Source organism: Australozyma saopauloensis, chromosome 3 (genome assembly GCF_035610405.1).
Source record: "Australozyma saopauloensis chromosome 3, complete sequence".
Lineage (NCBI taxonomy): Eukaryota > Fungi > Ascomycota > Pichiomycetes > Serinales > Metschnikowiaceae > Australozyma > Australozyma saopauloensis.
The window spans coordinates 1080943-1100144 of NC_086133.1; the positions used below are offsets into that span (position 1 = coordinate 1080943).

Sequence of the window (19202 nt, forward strand, 5' to 3'; positions counted from 1 at the left end):
ATGTAGTAGTAGTGAGAAGGATGGTTATGGGGAGAGGTGCAGGTATCATGAAAGAAGAAAAAATGGAAGAATTGGAATGTGAGAGGGCGGGATTGGGGTCTTTATATAGTTTTTGAAAAGCGGGGTTGTTTTCTGTATTCATATTTTTTGGCGGTGATTCTGTTTGGTGCTTGGTGTAGTTCAGCTAGAGTAGACTGGAGGGTTAGGAGAAATAGATTGAAAATTGGTGCCGGAGATACTTCGAAGTTTCTTAGAAAAAAGTTTAGTTGGCCCAAACTCTTTTTTTGTTGTGATTCTTTTGCTTTTGCTAAGGTTAATACAGATGGTCGAGCTGGGATGAATAATCGGCTCGACACAAATGTGATTTGTCGTGATCTTTCAAGGTTTCATGAAGAGGAATTAAACAAAAAATGTTTGACTTTATTTGGCTTTGTCACTAAGGGGAGATTCTGTGTAATTGAGTCTCGGCTCCTTGTCAATAGATCGAACTGATGGTAGAGTAATATTCGATTTCCACCTGAGCTACGGAAATTAAAAAAATGAATCGTAATTCAAGAAAGTAATGTTTATGGATGATGATATTAGAGGTACTTGAGATAAGTGGAATGATGGAAGTAGTGAACAATGAAGATAGCAGAGCGGTAAGCCATATCTATGAGAAATTGATCATTTTGAATTTTTGGAAAACCTAAATAATATTCAATCAACTAAAAGTTAAGAATAAAGGATCAATTGTGTGATCTCCACATATTTCAGTTCCTACCACCTTATTAATACGACTACCACTACTACTATAACTACTACCAATACTACTACCATTACTACAATCAGTACAAGTAAAACCACTCATTCACTAATTCTGATAGTACTACATAGTCCTTCGGCAAGTTTCGTAACTATCATAGCACCATCATTCTATTTCAAATCACTACAATTGTCACTGTGGAACTAATACCACAACCGAACTCAAACCAGGCCGATTCAAACCTTCCAATCACATTCGTCCAATAACAACACATCTCGAGCAATGTCCGACGATCTCATATCTTCCCTTTATCCCCCTCCACCCCCATACTATAAGTACTTCACAAAAGCCAACTTAGACAAGTTTGCAGAGTTGACATCACCGGAAGAGGCTCTGGGCGCACTCAAATTCCAAGTTCCACCCGAAATCCCCCAGTCAGACCAATACCGAGGATACGGTAGCGTGTGGTCGCTCGAGAATAAGATCCCTTCTCTTAAGAGTCTAGGGTTTACCCAATTGTATCAGGATGAAGATGAGACCATCACGTCCAAAACGAAAATCGCGGAATTGCACAAACTCTTGGACTCGCTCTTGCTCAATTTCTTGGAATTGGTGGGTTCTGTGGCTGTTGAGCCTGCCAAGTTCTACATCAAGATTGAGCATTTGAAAAGACTTATCATCAATATGAACCACTTGCTCAACACCTATAGGCCACACCAGACACGTGAAAGTTTGATTATGCTATTACAGAAACAGATTGAGGAGAAGCGAGCTCAGACCGCGGAGATCGAACGAGCTATGGACCAAGCGAAAAAGGATATTCTAGAACTAGTTCAAGGAACAGGTGCAGACTTGAGCTCGGCATCTGGTCCAGAAGAGGTGGAGGAGACGGCGAACTTGAAGGAGCAAAAGCTACAAGCTCTCAAGGAGCTTCTATCGGCGACTCGGATATAATTTTAGGTGTAATTCTTAGAGACTCATGAACCGGTGGTTTAGATGTAATTCTCAGAAACTCACTTAGTAGAATAGCAGTTCGTCCATGGATAGATCTGAAACGCTGCATTCATTTGCTTCAACTGGGTTTTTAGTTCTGATGTGACGTATGTTTCGAAACAATCAATAAAATAATGAGTTTAGCTTTACAAATTGCACACTGATTTCTTATTTATAAATTACTTCATGGATCGCTATCTATGCCAGCCTAAATCAAGTCTAGAAGATCGCTATTGATCTTAGCGGTTGGCTTAGCTTGAGGCATAGAGCTTGGTGCTGAGCTGCTGGACGAACCAAATAGATCCATGATGTCCTGTTTTGAAGCTCCTGTTTTGGGCTGTGGAGTGGTTGGAATTGAAAAAAGGTCGTCGAGTTCGTCCATGGCAGAAGTTGGACCACTGCTGGTAAGAGGCAGGGGCTCGTCATCGTCAAAGTCAAGTAAGTTTTCGTTCTTGGCATTGTTGATGATCTCCTGCTTGGCGATGTTGGCCAAGTCACTGATGTCGGACTTGTTGGACGATCTGCGCGACTTCTTCTCTTTAGATTTGTGTTCATCAGATACAATGAATGTCGATGCTGGCTTGTGGTATACTGATGATAATGTTGATAACTCGTTGATTAAGTCCTCCAATACAGCCGGGTTGAAGGATGGAATGATTGTTTTGATGGGTGGGAGTTGGGCATTGAGGAGTCTATCTTGTTCATCTTGTGACGACGAAGACAAGAATCTCCAGTATAAAAAGGCCTTATCTCTCACATCAGCATTATCACACTCCTTGGTTGCTTTGTCGAGCACTGCCTGTAGCAACAGGGAGTAGCCAGTCTTGTTGACCTTGGCACATACCTTGACCACAGCTGTGATGATGCTGAGTTGCAAGGAGGCATCATACTCAAGAAATTCGTCAGTCAAAAGTTGTAGCTTTTCTCTCAAACTAGTGAAGTATTTAGGGTATTCACCAAGCAAAAAGACGTATCCAGAAAGAGCAGGGTTGCTTGTGAGCTGCTCGACATGGTGGCTGATGACAGGAACGATGAGTGTAATGAGATCGTTTCTGCCTGGGTATCTTCTCAAAATCTGGGTCAAGATGACAGAGGACTCATTAATGATGAATTCTCCGCCTCTCTGGTCCATCAAAGTGACAAGCAAGTTAACGGCGGGAATAACGGAGTCAGAAAGCTTAATGGCTACAGCTCCGATGGCATGAACGGCCTTTGTGATGAGTGTAGGTTCGAATTCCATGGCATATTCCTTCAATTCGCTTAGAAGCAAGGCGCTGTTGGAGTCAGAAGCCAAACGAATGAGAATGTCCAATTTCTCAAGCTTGAGATAGAGTGGGTCTGAGTACTTGATGAAAAAGACTCGGAGCTCCTTGGATAGACAGCTTGGATATTTCTCTAAGATAATTCTGATGTTCTTAAGCCCCACATATTGCGCCTCGGGTATAGGCAGAGAGACCAAGGAGACCATTGGGGCGGATAGTTTCTTCAAAAACGAGGTTTTCTGTGCCTGGTTCGCCAATCCGTCAAGATGGTGGACAACCACTTTGATGGACGACAACACGACCGAGGGGTTGACGTGCTGCAACTGGGGGATTACACGCTCAATGAGGTGCAATGTTTCTTCAGGGTCAGGCGAGGGATACTCGGCCAAGTAAGACAAGATGGTGATACGCCCCCATTCGGAACATTCGTTCAAGCAAGCAAGCAAAAGCTTGACGAGGTCTGCGTCTACAGTCAAGACCTTCAAGTTCTGGTCATGGTTCATGTCTTTGATCTCGTGCAACGCGTTGAGGGCATTGGCCACCACCATTGGGTTCAGATCCTGTAAGAGCTTCTTCAAAGCGTCAAAGAAGCCAAGCTCAATGCACATTTCAGCATTCAAGTCGAACAACTTGGCCACACAGATAGCCGCCGTCTTCCGCACATAGGGGTTGTCATCCTCCAATGTACGGCGCAACGGAATCTCCATGTAGTCCACCATCCGCTCCACGCGAATACAGCCCATGGTACGGATCGCCAAGGCCCTCACCAACGGATTGGGATCTTCGGTATCTTGAACGAACGTGTTGACGGCCAAAATACACAATTCCGGGTTCGATTTCGCATAGTTCATCAAGTACAAGTACACCAACTTCTTCTGCTCCAAATCGTACGTGGCGATGTTCTTGAGAACGTCGGGAAAGAGCGCCGAAACGTCTTTGCCTATTGTCATGGCCTGAATGACCCTCTGGATGGCGTCTTTCCGCTCATGTTTGTACTGGGACACAAGTCCTGCTTTGAGCTCGTAGGCCTCGCCTTTCTTCGGGCCCTTGAGGAAGTTTATGATCTTCTTTTCTAAGGACATGGTTCGGTAGAGAGTGTTATGGTGCGGCTAGTATGGAGTAGGTGTATGGGGGAAGGAAGAAAGTGATGCATGAAAAAAAATGTTGGCGGCGAATCGGATGGCGGGGGTATGCTTATTTATATGTTTTTATTTTATATATGCACGTTTATTTTCGAGTATGGTGTTGTGGAAGGGGTCTTTCTGATAGCACTGTTAGGTTATAGTCAATACTATTGGGTTCACATCTTGTGAAAGAAGTCGCGGTATAGATGAGTGAAATTTAATTGGCAGAAATAAGAAAGTTCGAAATTAGTTTTCGGACAGGTTTTTCTCCGGGTGTAGTCTTCCAATTGGGGCTCTATTGGTCAGGTAACAGTAAGAGTAACTACTTGAATTAAAGAATTTCATAAAACTCAAAATCAAAGGTTAGAATATTTACTTGCAACATTCGGTGCTCGAAGTTCCACTGAAACGTACTTAGAAGTTAGTCAATGACCGGCATTGCTAGCTCTTCCGTACTCACAAGCAATCATTGATAGCCACTATCCTTGAGAGATAGCCAATACTGTTGCTGCGTTAGCATTAGCAGTAGCACTATTAGAAGCAGCTTGGTTATTTGATCTCATGTCGTATTCGTGGTTCTTCAAGATGATCGCAGCTGCGGTGAGTTGCAACGATAGAAGGTCCACGGACGTGTTCGTACTCGTGTCCCCTGAAATCGGCGAAAATAGCATCAATGTAGATGCTTTGTTCGTCTTGCTGAAGAACGTCTCACTCCTACATGACTGGAACTTGCCCATGAGGTATGGCGATACCAAGTCCTGATACTTGATTCCCTTGGGCTTCATGCCGAAACTGTAGCGCGTCCTGCTTCCCAAGAGCGGATTGGAGTCCGCAATCTGCTCAGAATTGGTCATACCGTCTATAAGACTTGGCTGCTGTGGATGGAGCAAGAACAAGTCGTACGAAAAATGCGTGCGGTAGCCATTGTCGGTCTTGGAAAAGCGGTAACGGCCACCCTGGAACTCGAAGTCCAAGATTCGGAGCGAATTGTGGTAGAAAAAAATCACCTTGGTGCCATCAGTCATGGTCATCCGGAAACGGGTGTAGCGCAAGTAGCATTTCTGCCTCACATCGGCGATCTTGCGATCGTCGGCCTTGTCATAGAGCCGGTCTCGAGCCTCAGGACTCGGAAGCGCCTCGTACAACCGGAGGTACTTGTGGTCGCCGCCGCAAATGCTCCAGCTGCGCTTGGACACCATCAATGGCAACCCACGAGCCAAATTCTGATCGGCTTTCGCAGTTTCAAAACCGTCATTAGACCGGAAAATGCTATGATACTCCTTGAATAGCCTATAGCTATCGTAGGAGGGAAACGCTTTTGTGTCTGAGCCGAATAGGCCATCACAGAACACAATCTCACGAAAAGTCTGGCCCGCGTACGCCGGCGGCTGCAGAAATTGCGGAGGAATTTCAATGAATTGGGGAGGAGGCCCGTCTGCAATTGCAGGCGCCGTGCCTGCTTTTGACAGCGACAATTGTTTCTCCATGGCTAACGCTTGTGGTACTAAGGGTAATAAGATGGATTCAAGGATCACAAACACAAGTAGTGCGAAAGTGGAGAGGGCAATGGTATTCAGGCTGCCGGAATTGGACGGCTTATAAGCGCGGCTGGCAAGGAAAAACGCCGGAATTGGAATTTCAGATCTGCGTGATCCCATATCGGTGTCTGCAACTTCTAGTAGGGTCATTAACCATAATGGGCTGTGGTCTGACGTCAGAGGCAGATACCATCTCAGAATTAACTATTTACCTCTGGTACCGGAAATTCGCGACAAAATGAAAAATGGTTTTGTGAAAAAGGACTTGAGCGATGCATTTCTAATTAAGCATTACGCGATCATGCTTCAAGTCTTTGACGTTTATAGATCTGGGTCGTAGAATTCTTGGCCAGCTGCAATTCTCTAGGCAAAAAGAGCCCAATCCTCAACCTTAAGTGTCACAGCCGCCTTTCTGATCACGCTGTAGGCTTCGCCCACCACAGACGTGCCGCCAATGGCATTCTCTGCTTCCTTATTGAACACTTCTGCGGTCACCTCGCCGCTCTCGACGGGAACGTTCATGCTCATGACTATATCGGTGTTGACCTTTTCTACGCGATGAATAACTAATAGCATATACACTTTGGCATTGTCGGACTCGAGCTTGGAGGGACCCGGCTTGACAAGATACGAGTGAGACTCACAGGCCAAGTTCTCATTGGTGAACAGTTCGAGGGGCGCAACGAGCGTGGCTGGCTCCTCCAAAATATCCTCGAGGTGGACGGCCACCACCTCTGCGAGCGATTGTGCGTCTACACTTTCCAAAAGGTCGAAGATGAGTGACTGGTCGAGGCCGGTCGGTTTTTCGAGAAGAAACACCTCCTGAGTGTCGGGGATTTGGCGGAATGTGGAGACGTCGATTGCGTCTGCGGGCAATTCTGAGGAAATGGCGCCTCCGTACAATTCGACCATTATGTGGTGTTGGAGAGTAGAAAAAGAGTAGTGGTTGATGAGTGCAATACATTCAGTGTGAGATGAGTGTATGAGGGACAGAATATAGAACCGAAGACAATTGGTGTAGTGAGTATTGTTTGAAATTCTTTTTGCAGCATTTGTTCGGATTATAGTAATTCTTTTGTCTGTTAGGTTAGTTTGTTCTTCTGCCAGAGCTGGGTACTTTGGTAGACATGTGCCAGCTGATTGCTGCAAATGTATGTGTATAGCCGTACAAATTATCATTTAGAAATTTAAATTCTTTTAGTTGATATGATATGGAAGATAGCATTCTGCGATGAGCATGAGGTTTACTTTGGCCAGTCAACGGGACAAAGTTCCCTCCAGAACTGTACTCTCCCGTAATAATCGAGCCAGTTTTCTTTTACATATCCTTCTGGTCCTTCTAAAAATCACATACTAGATTCCACTCCGAATAATCTACAGTTATCCCTAAAACCATCGTCTGCTTCTTCTGCCTAAACCACCTAAGAACGTACGTACAAAATAACATCACAATAAATTCAAACGTAATTTATCTGTCCAATACTCACTAAATACCGTTTCCATCTCTTTCCGATCCACGCTTTCTACCCCTTCACCCCCATCGCCTTAATCCATACAACCTATCCAATAATCACACAGTCCAACGACAAAAAAAAGAAAAAGAAAAAACACACCCTAATAAGGAATCGCCACCTATCCAAAACCATCAAAACCCCCATTTTTTCCAAGTTCAGCCGCACCTCTATTTTCCTTCATTCCCGTTATTTTCCTCCCGCTTATTACGCGCACTCCTCCTCTTCGTGTCTTCCCACATCCACCACTTAAAACAAACCCGTGGCTCGTGTATTATCGAGACGTGGCCTGGATCTGATCGTTTGTTGTGTCTGTCAAGTTTCTGCAGGGCTCATAACCATAGTTTGGAACATATAAAGGCGCCCCGATCCGCCCTCGACTTTTTCTTCTCTAGGTGATCCACTTTTGACACTTTCTGGTAGAAAACTGTCAAATCAAATCACTTCACCTGTCACTGTGTCCGCCCGCTTCTGCACAAAACATTCCCCTGTTTCCGTGGCCGGCATTTGTGGATAATAGTTGATCCTAACCCCGTGAATTTTTCGTTTTCGGATCTCTTTCTGTTCTCCTTTCATTCTTCTGCTCAACATTCCCTCTGATCCACACACAATGAACAAGCTGACCCTTGCCCTGCGCCGAAAACCCATCATCATCACCGTGGCCATTCTTCTCGTGCTTCTTGCCGTTTCGCGCTGGAGTGCCTGGCGGTCCAAGGATGCGTTGGTGTTGGACAACTTGGGTATTTTCTCGCTGGTGTTTACTGAAAACGATAAGAAACAAGACGAGTTCTACAAACGTATGGAGAAGTTGCAGAGCCAGTTCATGCTGAGCCAAGATGCCCGCTTGACGGTCTTGGAGAAACAGAACAAGGAGATGTTGGACTTGATCCATTCCATGCGCGTTCCTCCTCCAGATATGACCATCCGTGACAAGCTCATTTTCATGCTGCCTTATGATCCTGATGCCAAGTTCCCTGGTTACATCTGGCAGACTTGGAAACACGGCTTGAATGATGAGAAGTTCAACCCATTGTACCGTGACGGTCAGTCCCAGTGGGCTGGCAAAAACCCGGGTTTCGTGCACGAGATCTTCAACGATGATACCAGTTATGCCTTCATCAAGCATTTGTATGGCCACATTCCCGAGATCATCGAGGCTTTCGAGGCTTTGCCAGAGGTCATCCTCAAGATCGACTTCTTCAAGTACTTGGTGCTTTTCGCTCGCGGAGGTGTCTACGCCGACGTTGATACCTTGCCATTACAGCCTATTCCAAACTGGATTCCAGATAATGTGTCGCCCACCGAAATCGGTCTCATTATCAGTGTTGGTAGTGAATCTTCCTCGCCTCAGTGGAGAATGGAGAGCCACCGCAGATTGGAGTTTGGCCAGTTTGTCATTCAAGCTAAGCCGGGCCACCCAATTTTGCGTGAGATTATTGCTCAGATCACCATCAAGACCTTGCGTAAGAAGAGACAATTGAAGGACGGCGAGTACATGGGATTGCACGGTAACTCCAACGATATGCAATTGGAGTTGTCCAGATGGACTGGAAGCGGTGCTTGGACTGACGTTGTGTTTGAGATCTTGAACGACTACGTCAAGTCCTCCATCTACAAGTCTGTCACCTGGAAGGAGTTCCATGACTTGACCACGCCCAAGTTGGTCTCCGACGTTTTGGTATTGCCCATCAAGTCATTTGCTTCGGACATTGAGGTTCCAAAGGATGGCAAGATCAGTGATGCCATTGCGTTCGTGAAGCATTACAACGACAAAATCTGGAAAACCACATAGACTTAATATAATATCCCGGTAGTTCTTGTAGGAGTTTTCGATCTGATATATGTATTAACAGGATTTGGAGCGAGATGGAATGATATACAGAATTATCGTTTCGGAGATGTGATGGTTTTTCCGGGTTATGTTTCTCGTCGAGTCTGAGATGCCAGTGAGTGATTTTAAAGATGATTTACGTAAGTGCTTGAATATCTAAGCAAAACAGGATTTGATTGCATGTTTGGTTTTTTTAACAAGTAATGACTGTTTTCCCTGAGATCTTACATTTTCTGAGACCACTACAATTTTAAACAAAACAACAAACTTCCAAAAAAAACAACTTTGATTGATCTAAAAAATTCATCCGCCAAAGTCGAGAAGGAACAATGGGGCCCTCACCCGAATTCGTTAAATTTACAGTTTTCTTCGTTTTCCGATTGTTACACCGTTCATCTTCCACACTCACCTATACCTATCAGTAAATTCCTTATCGTCGTGAGTCACTGCGGTTTACGGCACCGACCTGTACACAAAATCTCAAACGTCTATGTACAGTCCCCAACCCCCATATATTACTTGCCAGTAATTTTTCATCCCGATCCCACACCAAACCACATTTTTTCTCCCTCAATGTCCAAGCAAGTTCTTCTTCTCGGATCCGGTTTTGTCGCCAAGCCAACCGTCGACATCCTCTCTCAAACGCCCGGCGTCAACGTCACCGTCGCTTGCAGAACCTTGTCAAAAGCCAAGGAATTGGCTGGTCTGGTTGCCGATGCCATTTCTCTCGATGTCAATGACGAGAAGGCATTGGATGAGGCTGTCTCCAAGGTGGACTTGGTCATCTCCTTGATTCCATACACCTACCACGTATTGGTGGTCAAGGCTGCAATCAAGAACAAGAAACACGTTGTGACCACCTCGTACATCAACCCTAAGTTGCAAGAGTTGGAGCAACAAATCTTGGATGCTGGCATCACCGTCATGAACGAGATTGGTTTGGACCCAGGTATCGACCACTTGTACGCTGTCAAGACATTCGAGGAGGTGCATGCCGCCGGCGGTAAGATCAAGTCGTTCTTGTCGTACTGTGGTGGTTTGCCAGCCCCCGAGAACTCCGACAACCCCTTGGGCTACAAGTTCTCGTGGTCCTCGAGAGGTGTGTTGTTGGCCTTGACCAACTCTGCCTCCTACTGGAAGGACGGCGAGGTGGAGAACGTCAAGTCCGAGGACTTGATGGCCACCGCCAAGCCATACTTCATCTACCCAGGTTTTGCTTTCGTTGCCTACCCTAACAGAGACTCCACCACCTACAAGAAGTTGTACAACATTCCTGAGGCCGAGACTGTTGTCAGAGGTACCTTGAGATTCCAGGGATTCCCAGAATTCATCAAGGTCTTGGTTGACTTGGGCTTCTTGAAGGATGCTGAGCATCCAGCTTTCAAGACCGCCACTGCCTGGAAGGACGCTTTCGCCCAATTGATTGGCGCTGCCTCCAGCTCTGAGGAAGACCTCGTGGCCAAGATTGACCAATTGGCTTCCTTCAAGGACGCTGCCGACAGAGAGAGAATTCTTTCTGGTTTCAAGTGGTTGGGCTTGTTCTCTGAGACCAAGACCACCCCAAGAGGTAACCCATTGGACACCTTGTGTGCCACTTTGGAGGAGTTGATGCAATACGAGGAGGGCGAGAGAGACTTGGTCTGCTTGCAACACAAGTTCGGCATCGAGTGGGCTGATGGTTCCAAGGAGACCAGAACCTCCACTTTGGTCGACTACGGTGACCCTAAGGGCTACTCTTCCATGGCCAAGTTGGTCGGTGTTCCATGTGCCGTTGCTACCCAGCAAATCTTGGATGGTACCTTGTCCAAGAAGGGTTTGTTGGCTCCAATGTCTTCTGAGATCAACGATCCTATCATGAAGACCTTGAAGGAGAAGTACGGTATTTTCTTGGTGGAGAAGACCATCTAAGTTCCTAAAATTACATATACATACATATATACAAAGCTTCATTTAATCATCCGAATCACTTTCGTCAGAGTAGCCCACAGTATATTCCTCGATGAGGGCAGAGATCTCCTCGATAAGTTCGCCCTTTTCGCCAATGATTTCGAGATGGTGCGGTAGCCTGACCCGAGAGACAATTTGTTTATACTCCTTGAGTTTGTGGCGGATAGCGGTGGATTGCCTCATTGACACAGAGAAATCAGACACTTTATCTAAGATTTGTGGAAATGAATCCTGTTCGACGACCTCTTTCATCTGGTTGTTAATAAAGGTAGCATTCTCTGAGGATGCATCGCCTATAAGCGCCGACGAGAGTTGCTGAGACCCTTCAATATTTGAAACTCCTAGACTGAGTTTGTTTGAGTCTGATGTTGGAGCAGTAATTTTCTCGGGGTTCGAGTAGTAGTCCATAATGTTGACATCCTGGACGATTCCGAATTGAGCGGGAGGCTTTTTGGCCGAAATCTCTATTTCGTTGACGATGGTTCTTTTGCTGAAGCCGCGCAGAAGTTCTGCTTCAATTTCGGCCATTCTGATAGGCAGACTCTCCTGACAATTGAGTCCCCAAATAGAATTGACCAACAAAGACAGAACCGCACCCCGATGCCAAAGGTTCGAAGAATCATAATTCGCATTAAAAAACCCTGCGCAAGCACTGGGCACCATGATAGGAACAAAAAGAGTGGAGGAGTTGGCGAGACCCACAAAAGATCTTATCTCGGTCAAAATGTTCTTGGTGCCAACGTTGGGCGAGAACAATCCATAACTCCACAAGTTGTGTTTGCTATTGGCACCGTTATTGAAATACTCGTCCTTTACATCGACCATGAGCTCGTTGGTGAACCCACCCCAGGCATTATTCGATTCGGTAACAAAGTTTATGCCCTGGATGTTGTCCAGAGCCTCCAAGTTTCTTCTAAAGGTTTCATCCGCATCGTACTGGACATCTTTGTATGCGGTCTGGCCCACTGGAAAGTCGTCGAAACGTAGGCGAGGAAAGCGCTTGTTGCATCCATCAGGATGGTTAAATTCCAGTAGCTCCAACAACGACGAGGGTCGGTAGATGAGCTTGTTGTATGATGTCCAGCATTGAGTATTTGAGTCTGTTAGCATGCTTCTATCGGGTTTTTTGCCGGCATCTAGACATTTCTGGTACTCATTCTTATCTGGTTTTGGTTGCTTCTCCATAACGACACCACCGTACAATTCTGCGAGATCGGACACGTCGGTTGATTTTTCATGGTACTCGTATTTGCCCAAGAATCCATAGCCGCCGGAAAATTCGACGTTGAGTGTCCGGGGATAGTAGTTTGTGCGTCCATTCACTTTGGTTGGAGCAAGAAACACATTATTGGAATGGGTGAGTTTCTTCTCTTTCGTGTATGCTAAGTGAGACTCTTGCACATTGTATAGTTGGGCGAGAAGATGTCCTGCCGACTGAGAGTTGGCGAAACTGATTACCTCATGCATTTATGAAGTATGGAGAGATGATCTGGAGAACTGGTCTCGGTGTACTATACAATGGAAGGATGGAAGAAAAATGAAAATTGGCACAAATTTATCAGATTTATAATTTGGTAAAGCTTTCTTTTTTGGGAACCGAGAAGCCTACGGTGGGATTCTGTTAAAGATACGAGATTACATGCCTTCAAGGTACTCACAATGTATCCACAAAGTAAGAGAATGAGGGAGGAGGGGATTGAGATAAAAAAAGGTAAAAAACAATGATTTCGCCCAGGATCGAACTGGGGACGTTCTGCGTGTTAAGCAGATGCCATGACCAACTAGACCACGAAACCAATTGTTGTAACTTGATCTTCGAAGAATAATAAGACAATATAGTTGTAAAGTGATTTTGAAGAGGGTATAAAGTTCGATTTTGTTTTCTTGACTCTGACAGGAAGCTGTTTTTCTGCCGGAACAAGTTCTTTAATGACTCACTCATCGGAACCAAATAGAATAGATCATGAGACAAGACACAACGATCACAAGTCACCGATCACAAACCCACTTGCTTGTGATTGATGATAGATCGTATCAGAAATCTGCTCATTTTACAGATCTCTCCAACCTTTATAAAGCAGTAAGGTCCCTCACCCACAATACCTACATCCACCCACAAACCAACCATATCAATTGGATTTATATAAATATAAAGTCATGTGTCAACATCCGCCCCAATTGAGCAGCTACTATCCATTACTAACTTACACCACATTCAACAGTCCCTGATGACCTCCACAAACTCGAAACTCACCACAAAGTTACCCAACAATTTACTTGGCACCATGGATCGTTCTTGCAAGCGACACCAAATCGTCATGCGACGCGTCCACAGGCGCAGTCACATCCTTCTACAAAGTTAGTACATTCTATGGTTGATCCAGCGTAGCATACATACTTCTTGCAAATAGCTCTTGAGGTTTTCGTCGGACCACTCCGAAACATCCACCAACGAGTCCTCCAACTCGGAATCTGGCGCAGGCTTCGATTTCGAAAAAATTGCCATCACCGAGGATTTAACATGGGGGAAAGTGTTTACCACAACCACACCAGCAACCACGATCGCGGCACTGGCAAGTGCTACGGTGGAGAGCTTGATGTTTCTTTTTTTGAGCTGCAACGACATTTGTTCCTAAGTTTTTGCGGTATTCAACTTGAGGTCAGATACCGTGTATTATATATGTCGTTTCCTGATCAGGCATGTATTTACGGGGTCTCATGATAAGTGGCTGGGTCCTGCAGGAGGCCCGGGATAACGAGTCCGATTCGTTACCATCTATCCGAGATGAGCTTTGGGGCAGCGGAAATTAAATTTTTTAGACAGGGACCGTGTATATTTTCATTTAGGTGGTGGAGGTTTCGGGTAGATTTGGGTTTGGATTGTGTGAGGATTCGTGAGGTAATTGTAGGTGGTGGAGAGACGAGAGATGTGTGAAGGTGATTATTTGGAGGCATCGAGGCTTGAAGAACAGCCAATTTTTTGGTTTAGGCTGTGGTGTTTGCTTGGCGAGACGTTGTTTGGGAAGTGTTGAAGGTGGGTTTTGGACTCAGCCGTTGTAGTGTGGGCGATTGTGTAGTAGAAGATTGGCGACTTTTTGAAGATATGATCTTTGATATCTGATATCTGATCTTTGATATTTGATATTTGATAGGTGATAGGTGATCTGTGAGAGACTAGAGGTGAGATTCGATCTGGTGGACATGACAAGTGCCTGGTGCCTGTTGTAGGATGTGAGTAGCTTGGATGAGGGAACATGACCATTTGTATCAGGGTGCTTTATTTGAGACTATTGCGGGCCGAAGCATATAGATGGTTAGAGCAATTCCGACCTCGTCGAAAATTTTTAATTCGCCAGCTTTGCATTTATCCACATTGGTCCGTGTGCCACATGTTTTGGCTGCAAATCATACGCCTGGACCTGCAGACTACGGTTTCACTTGCCTCGAAATGACAAGTGCAAAACGGGCCAACTTGAGGATTTTTGGATTTATAATTTGACCATTCTATATTTTTTCTTTCCAGAAACACAAATCCTTAAAAGAAGCTCGATGTGATGGTGCTGACGATATCGGCAGTGGCGCATACAAACAATTACCTAACTTAAAAATACAAACACGACGATCTCAGACAATGACATTCAGAAATGTTCTAATTCTCATACAGAATTTTAGCGATGGTCTAATTCTCGCAACCAAATCAACTGCACCTCTCAATAGAAACAATTGAAATTACGTACAACGAACAAACCTCTCGAACTCAAGGGTCCACAGAACGCATCCAATTTCACAAATCTATTTCCCGCCAAGATCCCATGAAAATTTAGCTCCAATTTCCCTCCTCTCAAATCTGCACCACGAAGTATACTTTTTTCCTGGAGTCTGTTCAGCCACACTTAGCTATGGCTGCAAAAACCTGTGTCTAAGCACCGAAACCCAACCACCATCCAACCACCACCAAACCAGAAAACCAATCAAACCAACCAAACAAAAATTCAAGAAATACATTTCCAATAGCAACAGAACCAAATATAACCAACAACAATATTAAATTTCTTCAAAATCATGCAACTTCAATCGCTGCCACTTCGCCTTGCCTAATCACCCGTCACATGACCGCCACCCCACACTTCCCATTCTCAGAGGCAACTCTTATCGGTCCCTCTACTACCTACTACTTCAGTGAGCAGAAGTATTCCGCAGATATTTCCCATTGCTTTCCCAAATCGAGTCTCAGGTATAAATAGCCCCCCTCCCGCCCCCCTCACAACAGTAACCAGTAAATTCCAACCCTTTATAGTCCCCCTTTTCTTTGTAGATTTTTGCCACCCACAATGGAAAAGAACAAGTCCGTTTTGGTGCGTGTGGTGTTGCTCGACCGCGGCTCGTCCGAGGAGCGGCACGGAATGGTCGAGCGGTCGCTGGTGTTGTCCAAGAAAAAGCTTGTGGCGGCGGTGTTCAACGAGATCTATGGGCAGAACATCCTTGTGGACGATGACTTCATGGCCCAGTTGGTGGTGCAGCGCAAGTCGAAGAAACACAAGGGGTATGTGACGTTGGACTCCGCCTCCGACTTTGACGACATGAAGCGGAGCTTGCGTGTCAAAAGCCATGTGCTGTTGGTTGTCAAGAGCCATGTGGCAGGTAAGCGTCTCTCTGTGCCCAGAGGCGCTAGTGGCGGCGCCGAACAGACACCCGCTCCGAAATATGAGGAGTTTGACGACCCGCCCGTAGAGGATCCTCCATTCGATGATCCTCCTGTTGGCGAGCCCAACGTCTTTGCCAATGACGGAACTGCAAAACCTGGCCCCCAGCTGCACTTCAATGGCTCCAACGACACCGAGTTCCCTTACCAAGAACCAATCGAGCAGTTGAAGGATGCCATTCATGAGTTCCAGAACTCGGGCATCTGGTTCGGTCTCCGTAATCTTGCAGCAACGGCCGCCACCACGGCTGCCACCACTGCCGCTGCTAATCATGACTACAGACGTAAACGGGTGCAGAACTTGACCGAGGCGCTCAACGAGAACGCTGCCGCCATTTCCCATATCTTGAATGGCACCGCCTCGACCTTGGCCTCTGCAATCAACCAAAACGCCTCGCTGCTTGCTGAGGCCATCAACAAGTCGTGCGGCGCGGAGCCTCCTCGCGCTCCAGAGCCAACTGATTCTGCACAACCTCAGAATCCTCCAACCTCCTCTGGCCCCGAGGAATGGCCTTTCATCCCTCGCCAGTTCTGCACTGGTGCCAGAGCTAGATCGTTTGGTTCCCATCATTCCCACACTGACTCTCAGGGATGGTCAATGCCATCTCCTGGCTTCTGTAGCGGTGCTCAAGCTAGGGCTCATGCTTCAGCCAACCCACATGCCCCTCTGGGTTTCTGTCCAGGGTTTGTTCCAAGACAGCCAATGTCCGGTGAACCAAACCCTTTCATTGCAACACCTCACAGTCCTTCTGCTGCTGAACCAAACCCTCAAGCTCAGAAACTGCCAGTAGTGCATGAGCATGTCACTTGCGACACTTGTTACCCTGACACCGAAGGCGAGTTCATTCGCGGAATTAGATACAAATGTCTTATGTGCCGCAACTACGATATGTGCTCTGCTTGTTATCACGACGAGAAGAACTCCACTCATACTGAAATGCATCCAATGATGGCCATCCGCAAACACAAACCTCTCGTGTTTAAGGGGTGCTACAGAACTGCAAACTTTGCAGATAAATCTCTGTTGTCCAGTATCATCGAAGATAACGCAACTTTCGACAAGAGAACTCCACTCTTGGAGCAGTTGAAATCCCGTGGCTTAAACAATTTCTTAGATTACTGCAGCGATTTGATCGTGAAGGATCTCGAACGTCGCTCAAACTCGAATCCTACGACTTCGGCAGTGGAAGAGAAGACAGAGGCAACGAAACCTGTCGTCGCAGAAGAGAAGAAGGAAACTCCAGAACCCATCGAGGCTTCAAAAACCATCGTCGAGCAAAAGTCTGATGTAAATGAACAAGCCCCCACTGGTCACCCTGTTGACATCTTCCTTTATCCTACAGGCCCACAATTGGCTATATTGAGAGTCACAAACAAAGGAAGTGATGTGCTCGAATGCGATCCTCTTGAATTCGAATTGTCGAACTTCCTCGGCAGATCGTTGACGAGCAAGCCTTTGAACATCAAGAGAGGCATCAGACCAAACAGAACGGTCACATTCAACATTCCAATCAGCAGTGCCCACTTCAAGCACCCTTGCGTGGTAAGCTTGAAGAGTGGCACTTCTACTGGTAGATGCGATTTGAAGCAGGGTGTCTTTGTTGGCTCAATTGATTTGAAATCCGATCAAAATGTGTCCAGCTTAGAGAATTTCGTCTTGGATAACGAAGCCAAAGAGGGGGATAGCGAAACTAGATCAACTAGCAATTCTGAGGTGTTGGTTGAGAAAAATGAAGAAACCGTTGATGCCTCAGCCGAGACTACTGACGACACCGAGGAAGTATTGACTGAAACGGTAGTTCCCGAACAAAGTTCACCAGACAACGAAGTAGAGCAAGCCAGAAAAGTGTCAGGACCTGTCGTTGCCTCTAAAGTTGCCGAGTTGGAGGCATTGAACACTTCGCCACAAGAGTCTGTTCGTCACTCAGTGGTGTACCCCAAGCTCTGCACCTCAGTACCCTCAGTACAGAAACTTGATCAATCGACCGCGACCGAGGAATCCTTGTATTTCGAATCCCGCTCCAGGCTTTCCAGCGCCGGTTCTCCCCAAGAAGAGGACTCCAAGCTCGGCCTCCAAGTGCAAAGCTTGAACTTGGCAGATGACGACGACGACGACGACGACGCTGAAACGGAAGACTACGACATGGTCAGCGTCAGCGACGCGGACGAAGAGACCGGCAGCGACTTCGGCTCCGACTACGAGGTGTTGTCGCCCGTAGTGTCTCACGAAGAGAAGTAAGGCCAGTGGTCAGGCACCGCCGGCTAGGATGAGCTTTTCCTGGATCCGCCCGTCAAACGTGCCGAACCTCGGCGGCACAGGCAGCATTTCAGTTTTTTTTATATCGTTTTGGTTTTAGCAGTACTAATTTTATCTTATCATTGAGTTTCCCTTAGCCGGAGTGCACCTAGCACCTCCACACATTATACATTCTCTAACTCCTACTACCTCCACTAATACACCCCACAAAACCACAATATGGGCACCGTCAAGGATCTGGGCGTCGAAACAGAAGGTATGTAGCCCCCATGTGAAGACCCACACCCGCTTCCGCCTTTTCCCGGGCCTCAGAGCGTCTTTTTTCGCACTTTTTCAGCCAAACTAACTTTCCAGAACACAAATTCAAGCAGAAATGCGGGGAACTCAAAAAACGAATCGCCGAGGTTGAAGAGAGCAACGAGATCGCCACCCTTGCCCTCTCCCGCACCCGTACCTCCATCCGTCGGCTCAGACTCGAGTATGCCATTCTTCTAGAACGATTGGAAGATCGTGTGTACCAGTACCAGAGCTCGGACGAGGCGGACATTATACTCCGACCAGCGTCGCCGCATTTGTTGAACGACTCGACGCCGCCGAAAAGGCCCGTCGACAAACGCACCCGTGGCCCATACAAGATCATCAAGGATCCTAATATGCCCAAGCGGCCCACGACGGCGTACTTGTATTTCTGCGAGCAGGAGAAACCGAACCTCCGCCGCGAGTTCGAGAAGGAGTACCCGGAGCTTCCTGCGACCGAATTTACCAAGTTGTTGGTCGATACGTGGAAGAAGTTGGACCCAGCGGTCAAGGCTCCGTTCTTGAAGAAACACGAGCAGGACAAGGAGCGGTTTGCGCGCGAGTTGCTCGCCTACAACGAGAAGCGGCTGCTCAGAAATAGCGAGGAAAACGGCCACGATTCTGTCGATGGCGGCGAGGGAGCAGGCGACGACGACGACGACGAGAACGATGACCACATGGGAGACGCAGACGACCACCTCAAGGCAGCGGCCTCAGGGAACTACGTGGCCCCAAACTACAATTTTGCCCCGGCTGATCTGCGGCCCGTGGTTTCTGCTGCCCAGATTGATCCTGGGTTGGCTCAATCCACAAGGGAACATGACCTGCCATCTGCCAGGGAAGAGGAGGCCGCGGAGATGCCTCCGGCCAAAAAGGCCAAGACCGAGACCACAACCCACTCTGTTGCGCAGGGCGCTAACGGACAACCTCGTTTTACCATCAAAATCCGCTCTCCCACAGCACCTACCCAGCAACAGGATGCCAAAACCGAATAG

General features: G+C 46.7%; 9 protein-coding genes and 1 non-coding gene across 10 annotated transcripts; 5 read left to right on the plus strand and 5 right to left on the minus strand.

The window, feature by feature from the left end:
* Positions 1-1027: 1027 nt before the first annotated feature.
* Positions 1028-1699, plus strand: PUMCH_002652 (uncharacterized protein; the record flags this gene model as incomplete). Its single annotated transcript, XM_063021653.1, has 1 exon — positions 1028-1699. One exon carries the CDS (start codon positions 1028-1030, stop codon positions 1697-1699), a length of 672 nt encoding a protein of 223 aa, XP_062877723.1.
* Positions 1700-1946: 247 nt separating this feature from the next.
* PUMCH_002653 (uncharacterized protein) lies at positions 1947-4082 on the minus strand (the record flags this gene model as incomplete). The annotated part of the gene is made up of 1 exon (XM_063021654.1): positions 1947-4082. The coding sequence occupies one exon, from the start codon at positions 4080-4082 to the stop codon at positions 1947-1949; it is 2136 nt and encodes a 711-aa protein (XP_062877724.1).
* A 521-nt stretch (positions 4083-4603) lies between these two features.
* PUMCH_002654 (uncharacterized protein) lies at positions 4604-5812 on the minus strand (the record flags this gene model as incomplete). Its single annotated transcript, XM_063021655.1, has 1 exon — positions 4604-5812. The coding sequence occupies one exon, from the start codon at positions 5810-5812 to the stop codon at positions 4604-4606; it is 1209 nt and encodes a 402-aa protein (XP_062877725.1).
* A 213-nt stretch (positions 5813-6025) lies between these two features.
* On the minus strand, positions 6026-6841 carry PUMCH_002655 (uncharacterized protein; the record flags this gene model as incomplete). Its single annotated transcript, XM_063021656.1, has 1 exon — positions 6026-6841. One exon carries the CDS (start codon positions 6839-6841, stop codon positions 6026-6028), a length of 816 nt encoding a protein of 271 aa, XP_062877726.1.
* Positions 6842-7783: 942 nt separating this feature from the next.
* Positions 7784-8965, plus strand: PUMCH_002656 (uncharacterized protein; the record flags this gene model as incomplete). Its single annotated transcript, XM_063021657.1, has 1 exon — positions 7784-8965. One exon carries the CDS (start codon positions 7784-7786, stop codon positions 8963-8965), a length of 1182 nt encoding a protein of 393 aa, XP_062877727.1.
* Positions 8966-9577: 612 nt separating this feature from the next.
* PUMCH_002657 (uncharacterized protein) lies at positions 9578-10912 on the plus strand (the record flags this gene model as incomplete). Its single annotated transcript, XM_063021658.1, has 1 exon — positions 9578-10912. The coding sequence occupies one exon, from the start codon at positions 9578-9580 to the stop codon at positions 10910-10912; it is 1335 nt and encodes a 444-aa protein (XP_062877728.1).
* Positions 10913-10954: 42 nt separating this feature from the next.
* Positions 10955-12418, minus strand: PUMCH_002658 (uncharacterized protein; the record flags this gene model as incomplete). Its single annotated transcript, XM_063021659.1, has 1 exon — positions 10955-12418. The coding sequence occupies one exon, from the start codon at positions 12416-12418 to the stop codon at positions 10955-10957; it is 1464 nt and encodes a 487-aa protein (XP_062877729.1).
* A 255-nt stretch (positions 12419-12673) lies between these two features.
* On the minus strand, positions 12674-12747 carry PUMCH_002659. The gene has a single exon. It is a non-coding gene; the product is annotated as a tRNA-Val (tRNA).
* A 2535-nt stretch (positions 12748-15282) lies between these two features.
* Positions 15283-17892, plus strand: PUMCH_002660 (uncharacterized protein; the record flags this gene model as incomplete). The annotated part of the gene is made up of 1 exon (XM_063021660.1): positions 15283-17892. The coding sequence occupies one exon, from the start codon at positions 15283-15285 to the stop codon at positions 17890-17892; it is 2610 nt and encodes an 869-aa protein (XP_062877730.1).
* A 671-nt stretch (positions 17893-18563) lies between these two features.
* Positions 18564-19202, plus strand: PUMCH_002661 (uncharacterized protein; the record flags this gene model as incomplete). Its single annotated transcript, XM_063021661.1, has 1 exon — positions 18564-19202. The coding sequence occupies one exon, from the start codon at positions 18564-18566 to the stop codon at positions 19200-19202; it is 639 nt and encodes a 212-aa protein (XP_062877731.1).